The sequence below is a fragment of the Lycorma delicatula genome, chromosome 1 (assembly GCF_047948215.1).
Source record: "Lycorma delicatula isolate Av1 chromosome 1, ASM4794821v1, whole genome shotgun sequence".
In the NCBI taxonomy this organism is placed as follows: domain Eukaryota; kingdom Metazoa; phylum Arthropoda; class Insecta; order Hemiptera; family Fulgoridae; genus Lycorma; species Lycorma delicatula.
This window is the reverse complement of record NC_134455.1, coordinates 60,986,329-61,000,080: the sequence shown is the minus strand read 5'-3', so window position 1 is coordinate 61,000,080 and position 13,752 is coordinate 60,986,329. Positions and strand designations below refer to the sequence as shown.

General features: G+C 34.0%; 1 protein-coding gene across 1 annotated transcript in view; it reads right to left on the bottom strand.

The window, feature by feature from the left end:
- The window catches only part of LOC142317518 (neprilysin-4-like), a 101,175-nt gene that overhangs the window by 68,427 nt on the left and 18,996 nt on the right, over positions 1 to 13,752 (bottom strand). Inside the window, exons 2-3 of the mRNA XM_075354079.1 lie at positions 5,760 to 5,893; positions 2,229 to 2,346 (exon numbers count right to left, since the gene is read on the bottom strand). Coding sequence (XP_075210194.1) covers positions 2,229 to 2,346; positions 5,760 to 5,893 — 252 coding nt within the window. The remainder of the gene's footprint in view (positions 1 to 2,228; positions 2,347 to 5,759; positions 5,894 to 13,752) is intronic.

Here is a 13,752-nt window from a genome sequence, read left to right as displayed (position 1 = left end):
CCCGCCCTACAGAGGCGTACTGGATCGTGAGCGAGGCTGACAAAGAGAAGGCCGATCTGTTTGCTTCTCACCTAGAGGTAACGACGTTCCAACCCCACGATGAAGAGGCCCCGGTGATGTGGATGTTAACGACTTCCTTGAGAGCTCGATGCCAATCAGCTTCCCGATTAAACCGATCTCTGCAAGGGAGATACTAAAATTAGTCAACCAAGGAAAACGACTAAGGAAGGCCCCAGGCTTTGATAGTGACGCACAAAATGCTTGTCATGCTACCCCTTAAGGGTACCGAGTACATCAGAAATCTGTTTAACGCTGTTCTGCGGACGTCTTACTTCCCGGTGTCGCAGGTGGTGATGATTTTGAAACCAGGGAAGCCTGCACAGGAAGTTTCTTCTTACAATCCAATTAGCCTATTACCGGTCTTATCTAAATTGTTTTTTAGAAGCTACTACTGCACAGGCTTAGGCCAGTGTTGAAGAGTAAGGAGATAATTCCGGACCTCCAGTTTGGGTTCAGGTGTGGCCATCATTCCACAATCGAACAATCCCATAGTCATCAGTGGGTGTCTGGAGGAGCAGAAATTCTGCTCGGCGGCGTTCTTAAAGATCGGACAGGCCTTTGATAAGGTATGGATAACTGGCTTCCTCTACAAGTTAAAGCTACTACTTCCTCAACCCTACTTCTTAGTCTTGCGGAATTATGTTGAGGTGCGTTTTGCTCTAGTGAAATGTAATGACGAGTTTTCAAGGTTCTTTGAGATTGGGTCGGGTGTCCCTCAGGACTCTGTGTTGTTTTCCATATTCGCTGCGGAAATTCCGATCCTGGATGATTGCATCGTCGCCACGTTCGCTGATGACACTGCTATCCTGGCTGTTAACGAAGATTCTGGCCTAGCTTCGCAGGACCTACAAATGGCGCTAGATCGTGTCTGCGTGTGGCAGAAAAAATAGAGGATTAAGGTTAATCATGGTAAGTCGAGGCACGTTACATTTGCCATGCGAAGGGGTGTCTGTCCCCGTGTACTCCGGGTACTTCGACGGTGTTTTGATCCCGCAAACGGAGACTGTGCGGTATCTGGGACTTCACCTGGATCAGCGTTTGACCTGGAAGTGTCACGTGATGATGAAGAGGAAACAGCTGAACGCAAGGTACAGGGAACTTCATTGGCTACTACGGAGGAAATCAGGCCTCACGTTATCCAACAAGATCTTAATTTATAAGGCTATCCTGCGCTCAATATGGACGTACAGTGTAGAATTGTGAGGAACCGCTAGTACTAGTAATGTGGAAATTATACAACGATACCAGAACAAAGTAGCGAGGGTAATTGCCGAAGCGCCATGGATCACGCGACATGATGAGATTCACGATTATCTCGAGCTTCCGTCTGTTTGTGAGATTTCACAACAGCGCAATGAAAAATACCTGCTGAGACTTGAGAATCATGTCCGATGGTTGAGACGTGCCCATATACTCGACTTAGGGTCTGCGTAACAGTTTGGAATCTAAACACTATCAAGTTTAGTGGTGTCTTGTTACTTCTCTTTCTTTTTTATTTGTTATTAATGTTTGTTTTGTGGACTATATGGTGCTGAAATTAATCGTTTGTGATTTATGTCTGAGCTTGAAATTTCACATTAGACTTAAGTTTACTTGCAAATATTTATTGTGTATTACTTATTTTGGGGGTTCCTTAAGGACTCCCTTATCACATGCTGTTGTCAGGAAACTTACTTATGGCTCCGCAGGAGAGCCGATTGTAATTATAATTGTTATTGAGTAAAAAAAAAAATTGAAACTAATTCTACAATAACTTTGCTCAGGTTTTTGTGAATAATTTTTATAAAGTTCAGCGAGCACAGTAAATGTGACTGTTAAAACTACCTTCTATTTCTTTAAATTATATTAAGGCTACAATGAACATGGTATACAAAGATGTAAATACACACTGTATCATATCTTTTAATGCAAAAATTCATAATTGTTTGCATTCATTCTGCAGAGGCTTTGAGGCTTTTGATTGTATTAATACGTCTGTCATCGGAAATTAATCAATTCTAAATGAGTTAGGTTAAATTTAATCCATGGATATCTAATGCAATTTTTATTCTTTTTAATCAACATGTTAATCTATAACACTTTTAATTCACTTACCATCAAATTTCTATGTAAGCACTTTCCTAACACATTTCTAAAGAAACCTTTATTTTGTATTAAAGGTGCCAAACTTTTATTTTCATGAATTTTATCATCTGTGTTGATATACTCTTGTGATTCAAGAAAACTATTAATCAAGAATTTCAATACATCTGAACCTCTTGGTAAATTATTTGTATTTTTAGCTGACTGGGGAAAAGACAAAAATTATAAATCAAACTGATAATTACAAAAAAGTAAATTTGATTACAAATTAAAAATAAAAAGTAATTTTATGAAGTTAATCCCTGAAAAAAATACAGTATTTTTAATTAGTTAAGTTCATCAGGATTTTTTTTATAATATTAAATTCCTTTACAAAAAATTTCGTTTTTATAAAATAAAATTTTCTTTTCAATCTTTTTGCATAAAAATAATGGCAATAATTATTTAAAACTATAGTTTTTAGTAATTATGAAAAATTATTTTACAGTGAAACCATTATAATGACAAAATATTAAGCTGAAATTTTCACAAAATTTGATTTTGTGATAAAATATGTGATTTTGATAAAATTTGTTTATTTGTTTACTATTTTCATTACTAATTTTATAATTTATCTTTTTACTATTTTTAATTAAATAGAGGTGTATACATCTCAGATTGGGTTATTATAGTATGAATAAATCGGAATGTCTAATAAATATGTTAGTATCGTATAGAATTTCGTACTGATATTCACGTGATACAAGTGCTGTTAGGGTGCCTGAAATTATTCTTCAGTGTTTCAACAGTTTATTGATATTTGAAAATTGTTTTTGCTATAAACTTGTCCAAATAACTCCATTATTGGATGAGCAGTGAAACTTATAGAGAGTATTATACTTTTACATTTACCAAGTTAGCGGAATTTTTCTCTTAAGATAGCTATTTAATAAAAGTTTGCACAACAATTTTTATAAATATGCAATTGATAAAAGCTCTGTAGCAAATACTATCTATAAAATACATTTAATTACATTGTAAATAATTGAAAAGATACATTTTAATCAATATTATCTTTGCAAAAGTACCTTAAGTATCTTTATTTCAGTTCATACATACTCGTATTATCTAAATTTATGACTTTTTGTGTTTGTTTAGGATTATATATACCTATTTCAATGAAAATTAAGACTTATATTAACTAAACATTACAGTTTACACATTTGAAGTCTCAGTAATGCATGCTATTTCTTAATTTGAAATATTTACCAGTTGGACGTCCCTCAAGATGAAAAGTAAATTTTTGGTATTTATTTGCTAGTTACCTTATTTTTTCATGTTTTCATGATGAAAAGTAAATTTTGAGTTGTCACACAGGATGACTTTAAAATAAAAGTTGTGATATAAAAAATGAAACCCATTCCAATTTCAAAAAAACTTTTTTTATTTGCAAACTCGAACAAGAAATTAAATCAATGAAAAGTAAAAATACAAATTATATAAACTTTCACTGAAACTTTTTTGAAATTAAAAATAAGGTTTCCTACCCTCTTCTTGTGGTAACAATTTGTGTGATTTCATGCAATGTATTTAATTTTGAAAATGATTTCAGGTAGAAATGAATTAAAGCAAAATAAAACAAACTTTTTGTATGAATATTTTTTTGGATTTCTTTGTTCCTGAATATAACAAATTTGTTACCTGGATTAACACCATGCATAAATAAAAATTATGTACATTAATAACAAAATATTATAAAACTAGCAGCAGTAAGTTAATAAATTTACTTTTTATCTTATATGGTAATTAAAAAAAAAAAAAAATGTAATTTGTTGTCACTTTGAAGTTAAATATTATTAATTAAATGATTCAAAAGCCAGAGCAGTAATGCTCTTTTAGTAAAATCTATTTTAAATTCATTTTTTTAAAAATATTTTACAATGTAAAGGAGAATTTTAGTTCTTTCTAGTTTTTAATAAAGTACATATTTTATTTTTGATTCTACTATTTTTAATATAAAGTATCAAAAATAGTAGAATGTCATTTAAGTGGTACAATATACATTCTTCTACATAGTGAGCAACATAAAACGGAACCCATAATGAAACCACTACCCAACACTATTAATGAAAGACTCCCACACATCTAGCTCAACTAGTGGATGTATATGTTACTACTGATTGTTGCTGCCGTTTGCCGGTTGGTTACATGTCAGTGCACTATTGTGAGCGCAGTTGTATTTGTGTAACCCACCGGGTTGGTCTAGTGATTAACGCGTCTTCCCAAATCAGCTGATTTGGAAGTCGAGAGTTCCAGCGTTTAAGTCCTAGTAAAGCCAGTTACACGGATTTGAATACTAGATCGTGGATACCGGTGTTCTTTGATGGTTGGGTTTTCAATTAACCACACATCTAGGAATGGTCGAACTGAGAATGTACAAGACTGCAATTCATTTACACTCATACATATCATCCTCATTCATCCTCTGAAGAATTATCTAAACGGTAGTTACCGGAGGCTAAACAGGAAAAAGAAAAGAAAAGAAAGTTGTGTTTGTGTAAAATGCCTTATTTTTTGCAAAAGAGAGTAACTATAGTTAAGGCCTATATTAGTTCTGGATCGTTTGAAGAATCACATCAAGTATTTGTAGAAACGTTTCTGAATACCTGTATCCAAGCAAAGAGTATCATATATGACTTAGTTAAAATATGGCATACAACAGATTTGGTTTCAAATGCAAAATGAAATAGGCAACCTTCCGTTATGACGTAGGCCATTACCAATATTGAAAGGAGACTTACTGCCAGTCCCAAAAACTCACTACGCAAGTTATCTCAACAATCTGGTATTAAATACACATCTTGTGAAATTCTTCATAAATTAAAGTTGAAACCATACTGCGTTACTACTGTGCAGCAACTGAACGAGACAGACAAACTGAAATGACTTGATTATGTAACTGGCTTCTTGAAAACATTGCTGGTGGACAGATAGAGTTGTCTACTTGCAATTTTATTCTTTGGGGCTACTTAAAGAAGAAAGTTTATGCATCTAATTCCCACAATATTGATAAGCATTCAACAAGAAATCAACGCAATTGACCACAAATTTCATTCCAACATAACCAACCGATTCTGCAGCGGTCACGTTATAAGTTCAGTTTTATATTGCTCATTCTGTATTATGAGTATGAACAAAGCAATGAAGACATAAAAAGCAGATTGGTACAAGTAAGAAGGGCTTTTATGGAAAAAGAAATCTGCGTAGTATGAAATACATCTAAGAATTCAAAAAAAAACTTTAAAAAAAAAATTGTGTTGAGTTAACTCTTCATGAAATTAAACACGATTAATAGAAAAAATAGAAAGGAAAAGCCAACTGAGGTTGTATGATCTAATAAATACATATATTAAGTTTAAATATTAGTGAAAAACAAAAAGGTTTGGAGATAGCATAAAATCAGTCACCTGAATGATGACACCAAAAAAAAAAATTAATACATATGTTACCGTTGCTGAGAGTAAACTAATAGGGCATAATAAAAAATATAAAAATCAGTCATTACTGATTTTAATTCATTTATTAATTGTGTGTATAATCTAGAGGATAATTTATTCTCACAATTTAAAATACACTACCTCATTTGTATAAAGGTTCTGAACCTTTCGTTTGCAGCGAACTGTATAAAAGCGTTTTGCTGGAAAACAACTTGTAGTGTGGTAATCTGTTATGATATTATGATTATCTTCAAATGAATCTGTATCAAATGAAACTAAAAAAAAAAACAAAGTTATATAAAACTGTATAATTATATATATATATATATAGAAAATTTAAAAAGGGAAATGGGTAGGACAAATGTGGATATAGTAGGAATTAGTGAGGTTCGATGGGAAGAGGAAGGCGACTTTTGGTCAGGTGATTTTAGAGTAATTAACTTAGCATCAAATAATGGGCAGGCAGGAGTAGGTTTCGTGATGAACAAGAAGATAGGGAGGAGAGTGGAGTATTTCAAAACGCATAGCGATAGAGAATCATTGTAATAAGGATAAAATCAAAACCTAAACCGACAACGATTGTTAACGTCTATTTGCCTACAAGCGCCCATGATGATGATGAGGTAGAGTGTGTATACGAAGAGATTGATGAAGCAATTAAACACGTAAAAGGAGATGAAAATTTAATAATAGTTGGAGATTGGAATGCAAGCATTGGAAAAGGCAAGGAAGGAAATATAGTGGGTGAATACGGGCTGGGCAAAAGGAATGAAAGAGGGGACCGACTTATAGAATTTTGCACAAAGTATAATTTAGTAATTGCCAACACCCAATTTAAAAATCATAATAGAAGAATATACACTTGGAAAAAGCCAGGCGATACTGCAAGGTATCAGATAGATTATATCATGGTTAAGCAAAGATTTAGAAATCAACTCATTGACTGCAAAACTTACCCTGGAGCAGACATTGATAGCGACCATAATTTGGTGATAATGAAATGTAGATTGGGGTTTAAAAACCTGAAGAAAAGGTGTCACATGAATCGGTGGAATTTAGAGAAGCTTGAGGAAGAGGAGGTAAAGAAGATTTTTGAGGAGGACATCGCAAGAGGTCTGAGTAAAAAAGATAAGGTAGAAAATGTAGAAGAAGAATGGGAGAATGTTAAAAAAGAAATTCTTAAATCAGCAGAAGCAAACTTAGGCGGAATAAAGAGAACCGGTAGAAAACCTTGGGTTTCAGACGATATATTGCAGCTGATGGATGAACGTAGAAAATATAAGAATGCTAGTGATGAAGAAAGTAAAAGGAACTATCGGAAATTAAGAAATGCTATAAACAGGAAGTGCAAACTGGTGAAAGAAGAGTGGATTAAAGAAAAGTGTTCAGAAGTGGAAAGAGAAATGAAGATTGGTAAAATAGACGGAGCATACAGGAAAGTTAAGGAAAATTTTGGGGTACATAAATTAAAATCTAATAATGTGTTAAACAAAGATGGTACACCAATATATAATACGAAAGGTAAAGTCGATAGATGGGTGGAATATATTGAAGAGTTATACGGAGGAAATGAATTAGAAAATGGTGTTATAGAGGAAGAAGAGGAAGTTGAGGAAGATGAAATGGGAGAAACAATACTGAGATCTGAATTTAAGAGAGCATTAAAAGATTTAAATGGCAGAAAGGCTCCTGGAATAGACGGAATACCTGTAGAATTACTGCGCAGTGCAGGTGAGGAAGCGATTGATAGATTATACAAACTGGTGTGTAATATTTATGAAAATGGGGAATTTCCATCAGACTTCAAAAAAAGTGTTATAGTTATGATTCCAAAGAAAGCAGGGGCAGATAAATGTGAAGAATACAGAACAATTAGTTTAACTAGTCATGCATCAAAAATCTTAACTAGAATTTTATACAGAAGAATTGAGAGGAGAGTGGAAGAAGTGTTAGGAGAAGACCAATTTGGTTTCAGGAAAAGTATAGGGACAAGGGAAGCAATTTTAGGCCTCAGATTAATAGTAGAAGGAAGATTAAAGAAAAACAAACCAACATACTTGGCGTTTATAGACCTAGAAAAGGCATTCGATAACGTAGACTGGAATAAAATGTTCAGCATTTTAAAAAAATTAGGGTTCAAATACAGAGATAGAAGAACAATTGCTAACATGTACAGGAACCAAACAGCAACAATAACAATTGAAGAACATAAGAAAGAAGCCCTTATAAGAAAGGGAGTCCGACAAGGATGTTCCCTATCTCCGTTACTTTTTAATCTTTACATGGAACTAGCAGTTAATGATGTTAAAGAACAATTTAAATTCGGAGTAACAGTACAAGGTGAAAAGATAAAGATGCTACGATTTGCTGATGATATAGTAATTCTAGCCGAGAGTAAAAAGGATTTGGAAGAAACAATGAACGGCATAGATGAAGTCCTACGCAAGAACTATCGCATGAAAATAAACAAGAACAAAACAAAAGTAATGAAATGTAGTAGAAATAACAAAGATGGACCGCTGAATTTGAAAATAGGAGGAGAAAAGATTATGGAGGTAGAAGAATTTTGTTATTTGGGAAGTAAAATTACTAAAGATGGACGAAGCAGGAGCGATATAAAATGCCGAATAGCACAAGCTAAACGAGCCTTCAGTAAGCAATATAATTTGTTTACATCAAAAATTAATTTAAATGTCAGGAAAAGATTTTTGAAAGTGTATGTTTGGAGTGTCGCTTTATATGGAAGTGAAACTTGGACAATCGGAGTATCTGAGAAGAAAAGATTAGAAGGTTTTGAAATGTGGTGCTATAGGAGAATGTTAAAAATCAGATGGGTGGATAAAGTGACAAATGAAGAGGTATTGCGGCAAATAGATGAAGAAAGAAGCATTTGGAAAAATATAGTTAAAAGAAGAGACAGACTTATAGGCCACATACTAAGGCATCCTGGAATAGTCGCTTTAATATTGGAAGGACAGGTAGAAGGGAAAAATTGTGTAGGCAGGCCACGTTTGGAGTATGTAAAACAAATTGTTGGGGATGTAGGATGTAGAGGGTATACTGAAATGAAACGACTAGCACTAGATAGGGAATCTTGGAGAGCTGCATCAAACCAGTCAAATGACTGAAGACAAAAAAAAATATATATATATATATGCAGTGTGATTAAGCAGGAAAGATAAATAATTTTGGACCTGACCTTACATTCTTAGATTATTGTTTATGGGAATTTATAAATGCGAGGTATTCAAGAAACAAGTAAATACAAGTGATGGACCTGATCACTCGCACTCTCAATGCTTTTTTTTTGAGAGCGAAAAACGCTTTCGCGTTATCATAGCCAGAATCAAATATATTGTAATAGGTAAACATTTTAATAAAAATAAAAACTAAAACTTAATGTAATTTACATAAAATATGACTAAAAACTTAAAAACTAATATCACAATCAGAATCTTAACAGTAAAATAAATTTATTTAAAAAGAAAAATTAAAATATATAAAATTTAACAAAATCCGTAAGGGTCTACTAGAACTAGGAAAATATCAGATTTTGTTAAACATATTTATACTCCGTAATAATAAATTAGCGCATACAGTGAATGTCACTGGATAGTTTAAATTTGCAACGTAAAGCCACGTAATAAACGCAATCCACTAAGATATGGCGTACAGTTAAGCAGCAATCGCATCTTATGCATAGTGGTGAATTTTCTGCTGACATCGGGTACCCGTTAGTGGCTCTCGTATGTCCTATCCACCGGCAGAAGACCACTTCTTCTCGGCGAATTTTCCTGTGGGAGGAATCCCATGGCAACACAGTATCTTTGATATGACGAAGTTTGCTGTCTACTGTGGTAATCCAAGTCATCTTGCCATTTTGCGATTAGTGCGAGTTTTACACAGTTAATAAAGTAGGATTTGGTAACACGGATAGTGAAAGAGGGTTGACTACATGCGTCTTTAGCAGCGGAATCTGCACGTTCATTACCCGGAATCCCAATGTGACTACGGATCTACCAGAAACTCACTTGGGTGTTGCAATGGTTCAACTCAGCAATTGCGTTGTAGATTTCGATGACGATAGGATGTTTGGAATGAAAAATTTCTAAGGCTTGGAGAGCACTACACGAGTCACTGCAAATAAGGATATTTCGGCACTTAGGGTTAATGATATTCAGAGCCTTATTTATAGCGTATAGTTCATCAGTAAACACACTCGTAATACCAGGTAGACCAAACATATAAGTTCTATCATTGACAAGAAATGGTATCGTTCTGTTTCGATCCATCAGTGTATACTCTTATGTCTGGGTTTATCTTGGAGAAAATTGGGTAAAAAATTTGCTTTAGTATGTGATAGAGTAGGTGGTGCTGATTCTTCATTGTATATCGTAAGGTCAAATATAAAATTTGTAAGGTCGATTTCCCACGGAGGATATGAGCACGGATATGTTGGAAATAAAGCAGGTGTGGCAACATTTATAAAGTGCAGTAGACGTCTGGTACAAACACCTACAGGTGCAGTATAACGGAGATGGTCCTCATACCTTCCTAAATTAGGATTCCCAAGGACTGAGTAAAAAGCCGGGTGATTTGGCTATCCTTTGAGACGGGCAAAATAAGATGCTAAAATCTGGTCCCGTCTATCCCAAAGTGATGGCTCACTGCAGTCAAGAAGTAAGCTTACGACAGAGCTTGATCTAAAGGCACCTGTGGCAAGCCGAAGGATAGTGTTGTACAGCATCCAGCATTTTAAGCACGGTATGACGTGCTGAAGAGTAGGCGACACAACCATTATCTAAATGGGAACAAACTAAGGAATAATAAAAACGTATCATACATGACCAATCGGCACCCCAATCGGTATTGCTAAGGACTCGCAAATCCAAAAGTTTGAAACATTTTTTTAAATTCTTTGATGCGTTTGATCCAAGTAAGTCGGCTATCAAAGAATAAACCTAAAAACCTGATATCAGTAGAGATAGTAATTAGCTCTCCGTTGAGAAAGACTTGCGGAATGGAAGGGTCTTGCTGCCGAGAAAAGACTACAAATTTTGTTTGCTCGGGTAAAAAGGTGAAGCTGGTAACCCTGGACCAAGCTTCAAGGCGAGATATAGTGTTCTGTAGTAGTCTCTCTGCTGTGGCTGTAAAATGGGACGTAATATATATAGCAAAATCATCAACAAATAACGAACATGAAACAGGTGGCTGCACACATTTAGTAATATTGTTGATGGCTATAGAAAATAAGATGGCACTTCCCTAAGGTTCTCCAAGATGCTACGCGATAGAGAATCTCCTTCACGAACACGGACGGTTATTTAAGAAACCCCTTATAAAAGCAAGCATATTACCCTTTGAATCCCCATTCTTTGAGGGTGTTTAGGATGCCAGATCGTGTCGTACCGCCTTTCTGATATCAAAGAAGATAATGATGAAGCGCTGGTGGAGTAGGAAAGCGTTTTGAATAGCTGTTTCACTCTTAATGTTGCTGCCCTCATCAAGAAACGCAAAGATATCCTTAAGTTGGCAGCAAAAAATGTAAGGAAACAGGTTAAAACGTGCATCGCTGTCACTGGTGCAATTTTCGAACATTTTCTGTAGATTAGTACAGTATAAACCATAGTGAGTATTTTTTTAATATTAAAAATATTTTAATTTTTCAAAGAACTAAATTTATTGTACTAGAAACAGATGTTTTTCATTTTTACAAATTCACAAAATTTTTCTTAACTTTTGTTCTGTTTGTTTTTATAGTAACAAAACAATTTTTTTTTTCATAGACATTATCACTTAAATTTTCTCAGAATTAAATTCTCTACAAGTTTTGATAATAAAATTTATGCATTTATTAGACATTTAACAGTAATTGTATTTCAAACCTAAAAATCGTGTTTTGCCAGAAGTTTTCTGTTTTACGTTGGATATCGTAAAAACTAAGGAAGATAAAGTTCTGGGACCTGTTTTATATGATTTTTCAGGTCAAGAAATATATGAAACCATTACATTTATCCCTTATATAACGCCCTCATTTCACCGGGAGAACTGAAATTCGGGTGAAGTTTTTTGATAGCCGTAAATTAATTACAAAGCGTTATCTATATGTATGAACGTTTTACCTTATTTCAAGCACTAGAATCAGTTCCTAAATTACTTTACTTTCTTCCTGATTCACTCTGTATATGGCGCGCGCGCGCGTGTGTACTATATATATACACTGGATAGCTGAAAAGTAACTTACACCCTCCTCTATTTATATCGAGATAATTGGATGCTGTTTGCGATACCTTCCTTGTACCGAGGAGCTACTGCAATGAGCGTTTATTTCACTCTTATTTTTGAGCGGCGAGAGGCAATTTGAAAATTTCAAATGAGCTCAATGGTAATTTGATAAATAATTTTAAAGAGCTCGAGGAGACGATAAAAATGATACAATTAAAACTAATTCTGATTGCCCAATCCAGAATGGCAGCCAACAATGTTTTATATAGCTAGAACTACGGTTCTATGCTCCCTTTCAATTTTTTTTTTTTATTTGAGGTATCCGATTCTCTCTTTGGAAATCTTCTCCGATAAGACAGGCTAACTCAGTAAGCCGAAATTTAGAGTATTAGGACTTCAGGGTGGGAAGGGGCAAGGCGAATCAAAACTTTTAAATGGGGTAAATGGTCATGTGATACATTCTTTTAAAGGTATTTTCGAGATAATCAAAACGGAATCAAGGAAATTAAGTTGTGACTATTTAAACTAAAATAGCGGCCAAAAATGTCATTAAGTTAATTAAAAAAAATTAAAATGTATACAGTGTATATACGATAATAATGATAAAAATTACCTACCATTATCTATGTATAGTTATAAACCAACAACAAAATTAAATATTTTATGTGAATATGAAATATCAAATTCAGTGAAAGTCGGTTATAACGAGATTCAAGGGATTGGCAGTATGTGCTCATTAAATCCGGATGTTCGTTACAACGAATAAGTCTATTCACATCAGAATAATGTCTTCCCCTCTAAAAGTAAATAACTGACACTCAACATTAAAGAAAACATTGTAAAAACAATTTTCCTAAATTTAAAAACAAAAATTAAAATCATATTTCATAAAATTGTAAGCACCTACATACTACTGTACATCCCGAAATAAAACACTAACTAGTATAACTTACAATTTGTTACTTAAACACGATTAAAACGTATGATCAGTACACGCAATACTGCAGGCTGAAATCGATAAAATATTAAATTTTTTAACCAAACTTAAATTGTTTAAAGCTGCTTTTTTTATTTTTATACTTGAAATTGTTAAAACAATTTTTTAAACTATTTAATCGTTTTATAAACTCATCGCTGACATGTTTCACAAAATTTCGTAAGCAAATTCTAAACTCTCCTGAGTTGCACGGAAGGAAATGATTGGATTCTCAGTCATCATGTCATTTTAATTTTCGTTGCTTTGGCTGTGTTTCACTTCATTAATTATTTATTCAGCTGCTGGAATTTCGGTTATTAACACAGCACATAATCATCCATATTACACCCGTTAAACACATTTTTGGAATCAATGGTCCAAATCCACTCTGAAAGTGGTTATTGATCTTCTGGCTTATAATCTTCTTTAGTTGCGATTGTACTGGATTTTTTTAAACAATTTTGAACTGTAAATGAAGACACATTATCCCTTCCTCTTTTCATTAAAATGATAGCGTCCAAAACATTTGGATTAAATCTTTTTTCTTGTGAGCAGTCAAGTAATTTATAATACCAGTAAATGTCTTTTCCATTACTAGGTATGCTCGTGGGAACCACCGGGTTGGTCTAGTGGTGAACGCGTCTTCCCAAATCAGCTGATTTGGAAGTCGAGAGTTCCAGCGTTCAAGTCCTAGTAAAGCCAGTTATTTTTACACGGACTTGAATACTAGATCGTGGATACCGGTGTTCTTTGGTGATTGGGTTTCAATTAACCACACATCTCAGAAATGGTCGAACTGAGACTGTACAAGACTACACTTCATTTACACTCATACATATCATCCTCATTCATCCTCTGAAGAATTGTCTAAACGGTAGTTACCGGAAGCTAAACAGGAAAAAAAAGAGAGAGGTATGCTCGACCAAAGAGGCC